Source organism: Pongo abelii, chromosome 21, assembly GCF_028885655.2.
Source record: "Pongo abelii isolate AG06213 chromosome 21, NHGRI_mPonAbe1-v2.0_pri, whole genome shotgun sequence".
Classification (NCBI taxonomy): Eukaryota; Metazoa; Chordata; class Mammalia; order Primates; family Hominidae; genus Pongo; species Pongo abelii.
In genome coordinates this window covers 46,358,706-46,373,339 of record NC_072006.2, presented here as the reverse complement: position 1 = coordinate 46,373,339, position 14,634 = coordinate 46,358,706, and the positions used below count along the sequence as shown (strand labels likewise).

General features: G+C 44.2%; 1 protein-coding gene across 6 annotated transcripts in view; it reads left to right on the top strand.

Moving 5' to 3' along the window:
* The window catches only part of PTPRT (protein tyrosine phosphatase receptor type T), a 1,130,568-nt gene that overhangs the window by 1,065,775 nt on the left and 50,159 nt on the right, over positions 1–14,634 (top strand). For all 6 annotated transcript variants that reach the window (XM_024238852.2, XM_063720525.1, XM_054542313.1 and 3 more), the window contains one exon: positions 8,466–8,542. In XM_024238852.2, the coding sequence (XP_024094620.2) occupies positions 8,466–8,542 (77 nt within the window). The remainder of the gene's footprint in view (positions 1–8,465; positions 8,543–14,634) is intronic.

Here is a 14,634-nt window from a genome sequence, read left to right as displayed (position 1 = left end):
ACAGCAGGTTTCTCTGCTGATTCCTGGGGAGACAGAGCTGGGGGTGACAGAGTGGGTGACTTGTTCAATGCTCCTGACTCTCAGCCTCCATTCTTCTTCACTATCTCTGAGGGTAGCCATTGCCTGGGTCCTACAGATGCCTTGTGGTGCAGAAACCATTGGTACCCTGCCATATCCCCAAACACTCACTACTTGCATGTGTGCTAGTGCTAATTCAAATTGCCAGCACCTTTGCTTCTTTTCCTAAGGTCTTTTTCTGGCCACTTGAGCCTTCTCTGCCTTCTTGCAGGGCAGACCCAAAGAGCCAGAATATTAAATGTCCCCAGAACCTGTCCTCAATTAATGACTGATGGAAGTGGGTATATACATACCCCAGCTCCCTCTCTGCTTAGCTAGAATGACTCCCAGGCTCCTCAGCCGAATTAAGCCTCAACTTGCTACAATGGCAACTTGCTGAATGACACACCCCTATTAGATTTCTTCTTTCTCTGTCTCACTTCCCACTCCCCTCCTGGTGTTTCCTGGGATCACCCCCCACACCAACTACTTGCATCCAAATACATATCTCATGTTCTTCTTTTGAAGAAATCCAAATAAGAAACCTCCCTCCCTTCCTTCAGAAAGGCCCCTCAGTGGGGCAGTGCCTGGATGGCATCCTTAGGACACAGGTGGTCCTCTCTTGGTGCTTGCCCCTCTCAACTCCAGTCCCCTTCAGTCCCTCAAAGGTTGCATCTACTGGAGCAGCTCCTCCCAGGACCCCACAAAGGGGAGTTTTCCAATTTCAGCCAGCATGGATCTGGCAGGACAAGGAGGTATACAGAATGTCGGGCGGTCTCTGCATCATGCCCAAGCCAGCCTCTCTTGATAATGGTAATTTAATCAAGATTGAATGTGCAGACCTTTAGCTTCAATGAGGTACCCAGGCAGTCTCAGCAGAATTACCTGCCTCCTCCTTATCCACTTTTGCAAGATGATGGCATTAACATTTCCAATACTTGTAGAAAATGGTTTTTCAGCTCCACAATTCATTGTAATGAGTCAAATCTCTTTTCTCTGAAAAAAAAAAAATGCACTGTTCTTTACCCTCTGTAGTGCCCAGAAGACAGGAAGAAAGAATATCAAGTATCCAAATAATATTCTTTCCCCAGCCCCACCTCTTTGAAGTGATTCTCTCTTTAAGTGGATGTGGGTTGAGATGACAGGTTTACTGGGCTATCTTTGATGATGGAGGGAGAAAGGAGGAGTTGTGGTTTGTTCTGAGAGTTAGAATTGTATGAAAGAGGAAAGTGAACCCTCTCTCTGGGGTGGGCATAAGACCTTAGTGGGATGAGGACCAATGTTAGAGACTGAGAACTTGGAGGAAAGTGGAAGCTGGAGAAGTGTGGCATAGAAGGGTATGAAGGTCATGGATCTCAGCGTTCCAGGAGGAGTGAGGACCCTACAACTCTCTAAAGAAGCCCTCATCCCTATACCTTCTCCTGAGTTATTAAACTTTTTGGAGCCTTGAATTTCTCATTCATGAAATGGGATGATGATATAGACCTCACAGGGTTACTATGAGAATCAAATGGCATGGCATCCCCATGGCATTTGATAAGTGCCTGGAACATCTTACACTTTCCACACAGCTAAATTTCTGTATCCCACCACCTGGCACAAGGTGAGTCTCTAGTCTTATGGCCCATTTCCAGTAAGATCTTCTGGTCTTTCCCAAGACAGATTGAAGTGAATAACCAGAACACCTCTATGCTAAATCACTAAACATTGGTCTGTATACTCAAACCTGAACATGTATCAGAATCACCTGGAGGGCATATTGAAATGCATATTTCTGGGCCCCACCCCACAGTTTCTGATTCAGTGAGTCTTGGCTGGGACCCAAGAATTTCCATTTCAAACAAGTTCCCAGGTGCTGCTGATGCCATTGGCCCAGGTCTAGAATAAAAACAAAACTGAATTTATATAGTTGTGTTAATTTCTTACAACATACCAGGTGGGTTCATATTTTACATCTTTTAATCCTTGCAGCAAGTCTGCACAGATATATACGATTTGGAAGTTATAGCTGGGTAAATAAAGGCTCAGGGGAGGTGGTAACCTGCCCCAGGTGATATGGTTAGGGTGTGACAAGCCTCAGGTCTGCCTTCAGACCCCACCCAATCCATAACCTCCCTTCTGCTAAAGGCAAGAATTGGCTGCCAGTCTTTGGAAGGGGTAGGCTGGGTCTACAGGTGTCATGAGGGGTCAGCTATGAGGAGAGGAAGAATTTGAGCCCAGGATCCAGGCGCAACTGCCAGCTTGGATGGAGGTGTTCTTTGAATATGCAAAGGCCCTGTGGTCGGAGTGAACACAGTGCATTTGAGCAACTGAAAGAAGACCACAGTTATCAGAGCAGTATGTGAAGCTGGAGAGAGAAGTAGGTCCCAAACCATCAGATCATGCAAGACATTGCGGGGTGTGCTAGGCTTTGTCCTCTGTCAGTGGTGTTCTGTAGCTGATTCATACCAGCTTGCAAAAGCAGATTGTTAAATTTTCAGGAATTTTGTGAGGTGGTTGATGCTATGTTGGCAGCTTGAAATCAGTCATGGTGGGAGTATTTATATCACAGAAATCAGCAGACATTACTGATCATGGCCTTTTTTTCCCACAGGGAGCTGTATGTTAAACATTTACCAGCATACTACTGGTCTTTGACCTCAAGCAAGGAACAGCAGATTGATTGCAAACTGAGTGATGATGTTCCCCCTAGACTTGTGTTAAAGGGAGCTCTTTGAATTTATGTGTCTTGGTACCATGTCTCCCTTCTACCTTCTGCCACCAGCTCCCTCCTCACCACAGCCAGCTCTTGCCCATCTCTCACCTCAACTGAGAGCCGGGGGAGCCAGGCACCTGCACCTTCCTCTCGCCTCATTGAGGAGTTTGCTTCTCCTCCACATGACTCTTCTTAACTCCTCTCCTTGTCTTGAATATCAAACAAGGAGTACCAAATTAGCTGTTTTTCAAGCTTGCAAAATGTAGATAGAGCATAATGAACATTCTGGGCTGCTTGTAAATTACCTCGTATAAACGCCTTCACATCGCCTGCCACGCCATCTTTCTCCATGTGCATGTGGGTAAACACAATTTTTTATCCTTCTAATTATATAAAGTTAGAAGAAGAAGGGGACACAGAATAATATTAGCATCTCCCAAAAGGAATAAATAAACCATGAGGACACTGCCACTCCTTGCAATGCCTTTCTGGTGGACCTACAGCTGAATTCCACCCTTTAGTGAACACACACAATAGTTCTTTGCCTCTGCAGATAGATGGATCTGTATTTGGTACAGAGGGCAAGTGGAGAGCACCAAGTTTCTAAGTTTCTCAGCTATTAGCTCACTGCCTGCCTCATATTCAGCCCTGAAACCATCATTTATTAAGCACCTGCTGTGTACCAGGCATTGTCCTAGCATTTTTCTTTAGAGCAGTTTTAGGTTTACAGAAAAGTTGAGCAGAAAGTACATCATTCCCATGTACTCCCTCCCACCTACATACTGTTTCCCCTATTATTAACATCTTGCATTAGTGTGGTACATTCATTACAATTAACTAATATTGATTTATTATTATTAGCTAAAGTCCATAGTTTATTCAGGTTTGCTTTTTATGTTGTACAGTTCTATAGGATTTGACAAATGTACAATGACATATGTCTACTATTGCACTATTGTATAGAATAGTTTCACTGCCTTAAACATCCTCTATGCTTCACCTATTCATCCTTCCCTCCTCCCAAGCCCCTGGAATATACTGATCTTTTTCCTGTGTCTAGAGTTTTATCTTTTTCCAGAATGTCATATAGTCAGAATCATACAGTATGTAGCCTTCTCTGATTGGCTTCTTTCACTTAGCAATATTCATTTAAGTTTCCTCCATGTCTGTTGTGGCTTGATAACTCATTTCTGCTTCTCACTGAACCATATGCCATTGTGTGGGTATCTAATGAATGCTCCTTGATTTACAGTGAGGTCATATCCCCATAAACCCATAAGTTTAAAATATCATAAAAGTCAAAAATGCATTTAATATACCTAACCTGCCAAACGTCATAGCTTAGCCTAGCCTACGTTAAACATGCTCAGAACACTTATATTAGCCTATAGTTGGGCAAAATCATCTAATACAAAGTGCATTTTATAATAAAGTGTAGAATACGTCAGGGAGTTGATTGAACACTGTACCAAAAATTAAAAACAGAATGGTTATATGTGTACTCAAATTAAGGTTTCTACTGAATGCATGTTGCTTTGGAACTATCATAAAGTCAAAAAATCCTAAGTCTAATCATCCCAAGTGAGGGACCGTCTGCACCACAATTTGTTTATCCATTCACCTATTGAAGGACATATTGGTTGCCTCCAAGTTTTTGCAGTTTTAAGTAAAGCTGCTATAAACATCCATGTGCAGGTTTTCCTGTGGACATAAGTTTTCACCTCATTTGGGTAAATACCAAGAAGTGCAATTGCTGGATATAGTATGGTAAGTGTGTGTTTAGTTTTGCAAGAAACTGTCAAACTGTCTTCCAAAGTGGCTGTACCATTTTGCATTCCCACCAGCAATGAATGACAGGTCTTGCTGTGCCACATCCTCCCCAGCCTGTGGTGTTGTCAGTGTTTTGGATTTTGGCCATCCTAATATGTATGTAGTGGTATCTTGTTTTAATTTGCAATTTCTTAATAACACATGATGTTAAGCATCTTTTCATATGCTTATTTGCCATCTGTATATTTTCCTTGATTAGGTGTCTGTTCAGATCTTTCTCCCATTTTTCAATCAGGTCATTTGCTTTCTTACTGAGTTTTAAGAGTTCGTTGTGTATTTTTGATACAAGTGCTTTCTGAGATACGTGTTTGGCAAATATTTTCTCCCAGTCTGTGGCTTATCCTCTCATTTCTTAATGTGCTAGCACTTTTCACACCTATGTTTTCTCATTTAATCCTCTCATGCCATATAGTATTGGCTCCATTTTGCTAAGGAAACCAAAGCTAAGAGAGATCAATTGACTTGCTAGGTGATGGAGCTAAGATTTGAAGCCAAATCTGATCACAGCTCCACATCTCACATCTTATATTAAAAGTTTATCTCACTTGACATAAGTTAGCTGTGTAGGCATGAATTTTGGTTACATCATAATAAAGCACCTTTCCACTGTCCCAGAAAAGAAACACTGTATTAGGCTGCCCTGCAGAGCCCAGCATGATTCCTTGGGTCTTCGTGGCTTCATAGGGCATGGAAAGCCTTCTGAAATGAAACCCCCACTGCTGCCTCCTCTTTCTCCCCTCCCATCGCTGTTGCCCTCACACTCTGTTTTCCCAGGACAGGAGACCCTTGCAGCTCCCCCGCCGTGCTTGCTTTTTTCAGGATATCTGCCTTCACTCTAGCCATTCCCTCTGATGGAAAGACTTCCTCATTGTGCACTGGCCAAACCTTACTCATTTTTAATTCCTCATTCACATGTCACTACACAAAGCCCTCTATTCCCTATCTTCTAGATTTGGAAGTTTTGCTTCTGCATACAGTCTGTCTCCACTAAATTGACAAACTCCTTAAACATGAGTATCACATTTGATAGCACTTTCTTAATCCCTTCAACTAGCCTGGCACATAGTAGGTGTGCAGTAAACACATTCTTAATAAATGAAGGAGAGACGTTGTCAAACACCATCATCCGGTGGCTAGAGATCACTTTCATCTAGCCACCTTAACTTAACTAGAATAAATAAGTTCGTTTCTTTTTGTTTTGTTTTTAATCATTTTTGCTTTCCAGTTTTTCAACTTCATTTTATATTTTAAAAATTCCCTTTCAACATTTTAAACCACAACCTCTGTTTCCAGTGCTATGGGCCCCAGGGGCAGGCATAACTCAACAAATGAAGGAGATTTCTGAATCAATAAGTCATAATGAGACCACTGAGTGAAAACACAATGTGCATTTTCACTTTTTTAAGGCCTACAGCTTCTGGAACTGCTGGTAACAGGCTTGATGCACTGGGCTGAGAGTCAGGTGCCAGACTTTATCTGAATTCCAGCCTACTGGATGGGCTGTCCCCCAGGAAGTCCTCTCTGGGGCTAGAATCCTGCAGGAACTGGGGACCAGCTGTTCGCACAGACTCCAGCTGTAGTGCCTGTGAGATGGCTGAGACTCTGGGACAGCAAGTTATGTGGGCAGAGTAGGGTTTCAGGGTCAGATAAACCTAACTGAGAAGTCCTATCATCTCTGCCATTCACATGATGCGTAACTTCAGAAGCTTGCTTAATCTTTCTGAGCCTCAGTGTCTTCATCTATAAAATGGGAAGACTCATAATACCATATCATTCTGGTATCCTTATAATAACCTATACAGCTATTTTGAGGCATAAATGATTGAATGAGATAATGCATATAAAGTTTCTGGTACCTACCATGAATTCAATAAAGGTTAACTTCAAACTCCTCCCCCATGTCACACTCCACTCTCCCACCCACCCAAAGGGATTGCTTAGACCACCCACCTGCTCCCTCTAGTTGCTTCTACTGAATGAGTAAGAAAAGTGGCATTTAGTATAACTCGCTGTCTAGCACAGTGCCTGCTTGCCACATGGCAGATACTCAATGAATGATTCTTAAATGAATGGATAGATATGGGGTGTATCTTATACCAGCCCTAGGCCTGTTTGTCCATAATAGGACCCATTCCTTACCTTCTCCCACTCTACTGTGTATGGCAGGTAACTTACCCCTGTAGGTTGCATTTCTCAGGCTCTCCTGTCAGCTATTTAGGTTTGGCCAATGACATGCACTGGGAGATTGGATAGAAGGAGAAAGGGAGAAGCCAGGGTATTACCACTACAGTTGCCTTCCTTAGCAGCAAGGGAAGCACCTCCTTGTCTCCAGCTCCTACTAGAATCACACTGTGGCTTCAGGTTCCAGCAGGTGGCCCCAGCTCCTGAGCACTGCTAACTCCACCACCTCCCTCCGTCCCTTCAGCCCAAGGGCAGGCAGTGTCTCCTTGTTGCTGCTTATCTCTGAGTTTCTCCACTCTCTTCTATCGGGCTGCTCAACAGGCAACCACTTCTTGGTAGTTAATTCCCTCTGCTGGGTATATTTGAAGTGGTTTCTAACATTGTGCTTACACCCCCTTTGGAAGCAGGAGTGACTGAACTCAGAGTTAAGAGAACTTCACTCCTCTGTGCTCTACCATTCACTGGCCATGTGGCCAGTCAGGCTTTCTGGAGCCTCAGTTTCCTCATTTATAACAAGGGCTAACAGAACCCGTCCTACTTCTCTCCCATAGGGTCACTGTGAGAACCCAATGAGGTCATCCAATTATACCTTTTCCATGTATGACTGAGTACCTGCTGTATGTCAGGACCTTTTAAAGGTGCAGGGGATGGAACAGGGAATAAGGCATAATGTCCCAGTCCTCAAGGGTGTTTTGGTTAGTTGCAATAAATGTGCCTTGTAAACTGCAGAATGCTGTATAATTCTAAGAGGATAAGCTGACCTGACCTCCGTGACTCCCAGAAAACCCTTGGGGGATGTCCAGAGCTCTCCAGCCCGCTTCTTAGGGACCCCATTCCTGCCCTAGAGGAAGGTGAATTAGGATGCAGTGACTGCACAATGATATGTGCACAGTGACCTGGATAGCAAACCAAGGTCCCTCCTCCCAACCAGACCCAACCAATGTTCCACTTGTGTGTGTCTATTAGCGTGTCAGAGCTCACTTAATTAATTGTAAAGGATTATCCTGATTCTTCTGCTGTACTAGTTTTCTTTTAATGGTTTTTATTTGGTGTTAGTTGAAGTAAGCATCCTATCAAAAAAAAGCCTGCAAATCTTGTTTATGTCTAGATTGTGTTTGAAAAGGTATCCTCCATAACACAATTTTTAGTTATTGATGACCTCTTTTATAATGATTTAGTCAGCCTCACTTTAATGATAGCATTGATAACAACATATGGCTGACAATCTATCTGCAACAATACTCCAAGGGGCAAATGAAAAGCAATTTGTGCATGTGTGGAAGATAGGTAAACTTGCTGTTTTTAAACAACATGAAAATGGAGTTTATTAATCCAGATGCAACACTCTTCTGTCCTGAGTGTTTTTATATGGTCTCTCACATTGTCCTATAAAGCAGGTATTTCCATCCCTGTTTTAATGATTAGATCACTAAGACTTAAAGAAACATGTGACTAATCCAGTTAGGTAATGACAAAATCAGAAGGGAAGGTAGAAAAATGAGAAGTGCTTACCTCCCTGAGCCTCCACTTCCTCATCTATAAATAGGAACAGTAACTGAGGGTAGTGTTGAGAGTTAAATGAGAGTAGAACAATGCCTGATATGCAGTCATTAATAAACAGTAGCTCTAAAGGAGGAAATAGCTGCCTCCTCTCCCTGAGGCCTCTTATCAACCATCCCCTTGATTTCTGCTCTCTCTGCAGACGACCATTCCCGGGTGAGGCTGTTGGTGCTGGATGGAGACCCACACTCTGACTACATCAATGCCAACTACATTGACGTGAGTGTCTTAATGGGGCTGGGGGCTGGGGCTGGCTTTTGCAGGCTCAAGATCTGCGGTTTACCCCAAACTCTCCTCCAGAAGGTGGCCCTTCCAGAGCAGTCTGGATCCTCCCTGATATGTAGAACTAGTGTAACCCAAGTTGACTGTCCATCTAACACTGCATCCACTTTCAGGCTGGCTGTAGTAGCCTGCTCTATGGGGCCTCAGGACAACTGTTAGTCTTACTCATTCACCCCATTTATTCATTTGTATATATGTCTGTTGATCCATTCATTCATTCACATAAACGCATGACCACTTATGGCACAAAAATTTTAAAGTGCCTACTGTAAAATGTATACTAGATGCTATGGGAACCATAATGCTAAAAATACCATGGCCTCTACCCTTTAAAACCTTAGCAGGGAGATAACACACACACCAATAATTCCAGGGCAAAGTAGAAAGTGGTAAGTGTCATAAGTACAGATAACATGCTGCAGAGATTCAGAAGTAGGGAAAAATATCACTTCTCCCATCAGGAATGCAAAATATGATGTGAACCAAAGCTTCAAGCACAGGTATGATTTAAAATCAAAGAGAGGGAAGAGGGGCCTCTGGTTAGAGAGAATAGCACAAGCCAAGATGGAGCAACTGGCAAGAAGACACATAGCAGCTCCATTTGAGGGGAGCAGAGAATATGTAACAGGAATAGTGGAAAATACTGTTGGGGCTACATCAGTGACGATTAAATGCTCAGACTTAGGAAGTGGGACTTTATCCCATAGACAAGAGGAAGCTATTAAAAATTTTTTATCAAGGAGGTGACAAGCTCAGAACTGAGCTTTGGGATGATTTATCTGCTACCAAAGATAAGATAGATCAGAAGGAAGAAATTCTGGAATGAAGACAACTACAACCAATAAGGAAAGAGGCTGCTTCAGTATTCCAGAGATGACTGAGGAAGGGACTAAACTCAAACAAGAGCCAAGAAGGGTATGCATGGAAGTGAGAGAATTTGCTAAGCAAGAGCATGGCCGCTGGGGTCAGAAAGACAACCCAATGTGACTGATTCAAGCCATGCATCTCAGGACCTCAGCTCACAGTCCATGGGTCTTGAAGAATGGCACAGAGATTCACACTGGTCCCCTAGACTCTCAAATGTATTTATAGATAGGCTATAAAGTGTGGTGGTGCAGTTTGTGAATTCCCCCTTAATCTAGACTAAGCCAGGTGAGTTATTAACTCAACAAATACTTATTGAGCCTTGTATTGGTCATTTGACTGCTTGCCCTCAGATCTATTTGGTGTCCTTCCCTGTTCTGCCTTGCATTGCAGGGTGTGTGTGTGTGTGTGTGTGTGTGTGTGTGTGTGTGTGTGTGTGAGAGAGAGAGAGAGAGAGAGAGAGAGACAGACAGACAGACAGACACTGGAGGATGATGGAAGGGCAATGTATTCTCCATCTCACTCCCTTCCTTGGGCAGCAGCTCCAGCAGTGGCTGTACCCTGTCTGTGGCTCCATCTTTCCTCAAGCAGGCCTGCCATAGTCCAATCTCCTGCCAGTCAGCCCGCTGGGGCTCTGGTTATTTCTGGTTATTTCTGGACTCTGGACTCTGGACTCTAGTTATTTCTCCCTCTCCTGTTCTCCCACTAGTTCTAAGGGTTGGTTGCAGCCTCCTCCTGTCCCTGATCTCTGGGTTGCCCCACTGTTCTCTGTTTGGCATCTTGGCTCCTCCATCACTTGTGTAACCAACTCCCTGTACTGAATTGCCTCTGTCTGAAACACATAGACTGGTTTCTATTTCCCTAACTACACCCTAATTAACAAAGAGCCTACTACACGGCCAAGAACTGGGGCTGCAACTTCAGTGGAGTTGAAGATGAACACCGTCTCTGCCACCATGGCCCTTCCAGGAAAGTTCACAGGAGACAGCCAGTTCTGAATAGCTTTTCTCCAGCCCAGAGCAAGGCACTCTGAGCATGCATCCCTCATGCCAGCAGCCTTTCCCTCATACATCCAATATTCAGTTCACAAACACAGAGAAGACCCTCCACGGTGTATGGGAAACACTGACTTTTAAGACCTGGTCTCTGACCTAACAGGGACTCAAATCAGGTGAGGGAGTCAGATAAGAAAATAGACCTTCACAGAGCAGGGGCTGTGGGACTATAAAGGAAAATCAAAGCTTCAAATTGGTGGGAAAGGGAAGTAGCCAGTGAAGGCTCCCTGGAGGAGGTGATGTCTCAGTTCTGCCTTGAAAGATGACTTACAGCCAGCCAGGCAAGAAGGGTTTATAGTAACCTAAGAATTACTGATCACCTTTCATGTACCAACATCACTTTAACTAGTATCACAACTTCACAAGGTAAGTACCATTACTACCCATTTCCAGATGAGTAAGCGAGTCTCTTAAGATTATATAACTTGTCCAGGATTATACTGCCAGGAGGTAGGGGAGGAGGGAGCAGAAATTTGAGTCAAGAATACCTCTCCCACCATACTCTGCTGTCTTTAATAATCGCAGTGAGCAATGACAACACCGACTGGCTCTTAATGAGTCACTCTTGGGTCCTATGATGGGTGGCTTAAGTAAGTCAGCTTATCAAAACTTCTTAACAACCCTTCAAGGTAGGTGTTATCATTCCCATTCTCCAGATGGGGAGGGCTGAGGTTTAGAGAAATTACAAATATGTCCCAGGCCATGCAGCTGGTCAGTGGCAGAACCGGGATGGGAACCAGACCTGAATGGCTCCCAGTTTAGCACTCTTTCTCCTTCCCCTCCCCACCCACTCCCAGACACCGCCTTGTAGCCAACACACAGCAAGGACCGAGTCAGCATATATTGATGCAGGTTGAATTGATTCCTTCCATTTCTCCTCGACCTTGTCTATGGCTGCGTGGATATGACCCTAAGGACCACAGCCCACACAGGGTCTGGCATGCCTGAGTTTCTGTGTCTGGCATTCATCATTTGACTAGAATCCCCCAACAAAAGTCATTTTCCTAGATAGGCACTCAATCCAAAGTTGAATGAGCATCTGACTACAGTCAGGGCCAAGATACACTTTGGTATTTTATAGGCAACAAATGAAATTGCTTTAAATGCAAGTTAATCTCTACAACACCACTGCTAATTATGCCTCTGATTCATTTCCTGTTTTATCATTGCAAGGCATGTTTCAAGCCTTTAAAGACAGGAAACCAGAGCTCTAGGTTAAGAGCACTGTCCAAGGTCACACAACTGATCATCAATTCTCTGCCCACTTAGGACATACCACGACCTCCTTCTTCTGTCTGTAAGAACAGGTTAGGCAGACAGGGAAAATGGCCTCTGTTCATGCTGTCTTATTATGGGATATGGAACTCCAGGCTCAATCTCAGTGGTTAGAATCCAGGGCCAATGAAGTCATGGATCTGGTCTTTGCTGAAGGCCTGGCTGTTGAATCCAGGCCTTTTTGATTGCTAGCTTTATGATCTTGGGTAAATTACTTACTCATTCTGATATCTATAAAATGACATAGTGGTGCCACCCTACAAGTGTGCAATTACTTATATAAAGTATCTGTCATGATCCCAAAAGGAAACATAGGCTTCCTCAAAGTGGGTACCCAGGGAAAGTTTAATAAGGATGTGAACAGGATTAAGAGAAACCAGTAGGGGAGGGTGCAGTATCACTAGGCTAACAAGAGCAGGGAGTCCTTACCAGCCCTAGACCCAGATAAGGGAAGAGAGTAGCTATAAGAGAGGGCTGCCCTTCAAGAACTGAAGCCCTTAATTGAGTGACAAGGTCAAGCAAGACAGGGTGACCTGGCAGGGAGGAACCTAGAAGAACATATGCCCCAACCTCCTCCTGGCCTCTGAGCTCCTGCTTTTGTTTCCCATTAACTAAACCCAATTTGAAGCAGAAAGCATAGGAGCCCATGGTGCGATCCATACAGAGCAGACCATGGAAGGAAAAAGGGGAAATGGACAGACAAAGGGAAGATAGCCAACCACAAGCAACTCCTTGCACAGTTACCACTGTAGAGTGAAGAGTGGAGGAACTCCATTAATTGTGAACCAACTATATACTCCAGCAAAGATAAAATTCCTGGGGTCTCTATAGGGATTCCTGGCAAAACAGTACTCCAGACAGCTAACTAGGTCCTCACTCCATCACCCTGGTCTCCAACTCACTCAGCCACAATCCTTCCTGGCTCTCTAAAGAGCTAACTGCCCATGCTAGAATCATTTCTCTACAATTGGATCTTGACGATTCATTAAAATAACTCCACTGGGATAATGAGCTGAATGGGGCCTGCCCTGTCTCTGCCTCCAGAGGCCGTGGTCTGTTACTGTCTGAACCATCCCGCTGGCAGGTTTGTTTGCACACCCGAAAATGTATTGGCCACTTAAATCTGTTATAAATTACCAGCCTGGAAATAAATATCGTATCTGGGTCCCCAGTAAGTAACAGATGCATGAGTGCAGAGCGAGATAAATGCGTTTTGGATGCAAACCTCTTTCCCATTGCTCACAGACAGATGGAGGCAGGCCCAGTGCTGGTTTGCAGTCGATCTGCATGCTGTGTAGGTGGGACTTAAATGAACTCAAAGTTCTTTTAAGGTTAGGAAGTTTTCTGTACTCGCTCTTGGCGAATCCTCAGAGGAGCCCCAATTGAGCAGTACATTTCCTTTTATCTCCTTTGCTAAGGAGTCTTGTGGTTAGAATGTTTTCTCTTTGGGGACTGTGTGGGTTTTTGGAAGCCAAGGAGGGTCTCTTTACTCAGATGCAGCGTGGGAACAGGCACACAGCATGCGTGCATTCAGTCAATATGAATTTTTCAAGGCCAATGGCCCAGGCTGACTTCTAGGTGCTGGGGACATGGCCATGAGCAAGCCAGCCCTGGCTTCATGGAGCTCCCATTCAACTTGGGGAGCATGTAAATGAAGAAAGAATAGTATGCTATTTGGTGATAGGTTATCTAAAGAAAAGTAAGCCAGAGAAAGTGGAAAGAAGCTGATGGGGTGGTCAGAGATGAACTCTCCACAGACGTGATTGACAACTGAGCAGAAGCTTGGATGGAGTGAGAGAGCAAGCCACTCAGGTACCTGGGGGCAGACACAGCAGGCACGGGGAACGGCCAGTGCTAAGGCCTCTGGATGGACATGTGATCCCTATCTCTGAAGAAGAGCAAGAACCAGTGGACGATGAAAGAATGGCAGAGAAACTGGGAACGTCACTGAAAGGATGAAATAGAAATGACAAGAGGTGTCAAGATGCCCAAACCAGGCTTAAGGAGCCAATCAACAACCACCTCCTCTGAGGGGCCCTCCTTAGCTGTTCAATTCCCATGGGTGTTCCACAGAGTCCCCACATCTTCCCATTAGTAGCCTTTACCCCAATCTGTTGATGTCTACAAGTTGCTCAAAAGCAAAGTCCACATTCATTGGGTCGACTTTTGTATTTCCATTGCCTTGTACATAGTAGTAGGTGCTTAATACCTGTTGATTGACAGTGAATAACTGTGCAAACAAATGAATTCACAAAATAGAGAATCCAAGCCATCTAACTCCACAACTAAAATGTGAATCTCTTGCTCAGAATGTTATCTCACTGAATTTCAAACACATTAGAATCTTCCAAATCACAGCTTCCTCCAGGGTCTCTTCTTCTTCCAGCCTGAGCATTAAGAGGATGCTCCAACTTCAGCTCAAAAACATTCATGCATGTATTTCACCAACCAGACTGCTGAAAACTGCACCCAGCTCTGGGTGGCATGTCCCATGTCCCAGGAGGAGAAAGGTACAAAAAAATTTACTACAGCACATGGAATTGTATTCACTGAGCATATACAAAGCCCTACTGGGCCACTCAGGAGGAATGAGTCAGCTCTGCATCCCAGAGGAGGGCATATTTCAAGAGCAGCTTGGTGAGACTCTTGAAAGAGGGACAACTTGAAAGAGGGACAACAAAGAGGGACAACTGGAGGTGAGGCTGGAGATGAAAATGGAGACAGATGACTAGTCCCAAGCTAAGGCATTTGGCATTACCATGCAGACAATAGGGAGCTACTGCAGGCTTATAAGCAGGGAAATAACACAGTCAGTGTGCAAGAGGAAGCTCATGG